The sequence below is a fragment of the Candoia aspera genome, chromosome 8 (genome assembly GCF_035149785.1).
Source record: "Candoia aspera isolate rCanAsp1 chromosome 8, rCanAsp1.hap2, whole genome shotgun sequence".
Classification (NCBI taxonomy): Eukaryota; Metazoa; Chordata; class Lepidosauria; order Squamata; family Boidae; genus Candoia; species Candoia aspera.
In genome coordinates this window covers 2,258,942-2,261,860 of record NC_086160.1, presented here as the reverse complement: position 1 = coordinate 2,261,860, position 2,919 = coordinate 2,258,942, and the positions used below count along the sequence as shown (strand labels likewise).

The window sequence follows — 2,919 nt, the reverse complement described above, 5'->3', positions numbered from 1 at the left end:
GCAAAAAAGGCAGAACCAAGGTTCAGCTCTGTAAGTAGAAAACAGATCTGGGAGAAGAAAATCTACAGTATTTTTTTCTGGAATGGTTGAATTTTCACAAGTGCAAGACAAATGTTGTTTGTTTTCATGTTGAAATGAGAATGATAATACAAAGCAAGCAAGAGTTCATTTTTTTCTAACCTTTTTTTGTATCTAGTGGATGTATTTCCTCAGGAGAAGAATTGCAGCTTCCATGGAATGGTCTCTTCATGTCCCATATGCCAGTAGCATGAAAGAACGTTTGACCTCTGCCATGGCAGTGTTTCTCCTAGGAGTGACCTTGCTTGTTGTTCAGCCTCAGGACGTGCCTTCTGGACCAGCCTTCAGCTCCAGGACGGAGGTCACCGCTCAGAAAGAACCTTTTAAAAAATGTAGTATAAACAAAACCATCCATCCTAATGGGACTCTTCAGCAGCTTCCACAAGCAATCATCATCGGTGTACGGAAAGGAGGAACAAGAGCCTTGCTGGAAATGTTAAGCCTTCATCCGGACGTAGCAGTGGCAGAAAGCGAAGTCCACTTCTTTGACTGGGAAGAGCATTATGGGAATGGATTGCAATGGTATATGAACCAAATGCCATTCTCTTACCCCGGTCAGATAACAGTGGAGAAAACTCCAGCTTATTTCACCTCATCCAAAGTGCCAGAAAGAGTTTACGGAATGAACAAGTTTATCAGATTACTCCTTATTTTACGAGATCCTGTCGAAAGAATGGTGTCAGATTACACACAGGTTTCTTTTAACCATGTGCAAAACCATCTGCCGTATCCTTCCATTGAAGAATTCCTTGTTAAAGATGGTGAACTCAATATGAACTATAAGGCAATAAACAAGAGTTTGTATTACATTCACATGCAAAATTGGTTGAAATATTTTCCTCTGGATAACATTCATGTTGTAGATGGGGATAAACTGATCAGAGATCCCTTCTCAGAAATAGTAAAAGTAGAAAGATTTTTAAAGCTGTCCCCTCAGATAAATGCTTCAAACTTTTACTTTAACAAAACAAAAGGCTTTTATTGCCTAAAAGACCGTGGTAGAGATCGGTGTTTACATGAGTCAAAAGGAAGAGCACATCCCAAAATAGATTCATTTTTACTTCAGAAGCTATATGGATATTTTTATGAACATAATCAGAAATTCTTTGAGCTTGTTGGCAGAACGTTTGACTGGCACTGAAGACGGTAGTTATAAAGTGAAGATTCTGAGAAACCTAGGATGCCTCAGTGCATTAAGAGGAAGGAATTTAAGTATAATTTATTCATAAAATCCATGAATCACTTGTAGAATATTATGCATAACTGATATAAGCTAATAGTAATATTTTCTATTTCTTAAATTAAAAATAATTTCTGTAATGTCTTTTAACATTAATATATTACTACTGTATATGAAAAACAAAAACAAACTATGAAAGAAAAACTTGTGATTTTTATATATGTGTGTTTATGCAAAATACATCTCCAAATCGAAGGCTTAATATCAATGAAATACAAACCTCATTTGACTAAGGTATTGTGGAAAGTTCCAGTTTTATCAAGTTGGATTATCACTGATAATATAAATTATACAATAGTGATAAAATAGTAGTACCTTATTGCCAGAGATTTTTGAAGATATTTATCATGAGCCTTTTTGGGTCTACATCTGCCCTGCAATTTGGTAGAGAATTTCTGCACTATCTTTATTTTCACCTAGAGCCACTGTGGAGATGTATTTCTTTACAATGTGACAATGCGATTGCACTATTTCTAGCCCACCCCAATCAACAGGGGCTCTGGGCCGGGTACCACCAAGCCATGCAAATTTTTTTTTTAAAAAGTACAGCATACAAATTGTTAAAAGGCGCAAAGACCTGTGGAAACAGTCCTGTTTTGGGTAGCTATGATGCCTGCTGGACCGCCAGGGGAAAGTGCTCCAAAAAGGGAGCTAGTACTGAGGCGGCCTGTCCCCTGGTCTACATCCCATGTGCCTCTTGAAACATCCAGCCTGTGATACCTTGCCACGGTCTGCACAGAAATGGTTCTGGTGATGTAGATCTCCATAATTATGTGAAATTTTTGCCAGGCTGATTTTAATCATCATTGAAAAAGGAGTTACAAGCAGCTTGAATCACCTGACTTCTCCTAAGTAATAAACCTTTACAGTATTTATTTTAGATGACCAGATGCTGCCTTATGCTTTATCTCTAGTTACTGTATTACTCCCATTTTCCTGTGTGGAGATTTATAAATGTGCAGCAAAAATGGGCTCAAGCATTGCAATATCATCACCGTCTTGACCCAATGTTATATTTGAACTGGCCCTTTTCATATATTACACTGAGAGCTAATGTTAATTGAAGGATATTATGGGTCAGGAAAAGTTACCTTTCCTGTTTTGGAAGCCTTTCAATATCTCAGGAGTTAGAAATATATTTTGTTTAACGTTTTAATCTTTTCTGTGTGTGGTGGCATCTAGCAATAAAGTTTTTGCAGGTTTTATTTATTATGTTTTTGTGTTTTTTTATGTTGTTACCCATTATTCCATGTCTTGCACTGTGAAGCGTTCTTGACCTTCAGTCCCCTGAATGCACAGGAAGAGCAAATGGGAGTTTTGCAAGGGAGGTCAGCTGAGGAGAAGCGAAAGTGACACCCAGGGAGACTGCTGGCTGATGGCTGCTCCTTGTTTCTAAGTGCTGCTGGTTGCCCGTTGTGTGTGGTTGGAACGCTGCTTCCTGCTGAGCTGGTTGTGATAGGTTCAGGGGATAAGTAAGAAACCAGTTCCCAGAGAGCAAGCAAACAAGGAGAACAAGCAGGAGTCTAGTTGTGGATGTCAAGGGAGAGGCATTGTCTGTCTGTTTGCCATCAAAGGAATATAGAGACAGACGGAACTGCAGG

The 2,919-nt window shown here is 38.7% G+C and overlaps 1 protein-coding gene across 1 annotated transcript; it reads left to right on the top strand.

Annotated features, from left to right (window-relative positions):
- The first annotated feature begins 231 nt into the window (after positions 1 to 231).
- Positions 232 to 2,527, top strand: HS3ST1 (heparan sulfate-glucosamine 3-sulfotransferase 1). Its single transcript, XM_063310386.1, has one exon. It carries the CDS (start codon positions 233 to 235, stop codon positions 1,217 to 1,219), a length of 987 nt encoding a protein of 328 aa, XP_063166456.1. The 5' UTR covers position 232; the 3' UTR covers positions 1,220 to 2,527.
- Positions 2,528 to 2,919: the final 392 nt, after the last annotated feature.

Excerpts from the sequence above, each read along its gene's own strand:
- HS3ST1 (XM_063310386.1), top strand. The coding sequence starts at position 233 with ATGGAATGGTCTCTTCATGTCCCATATGCCAGTAGCATGAAAGAACGT.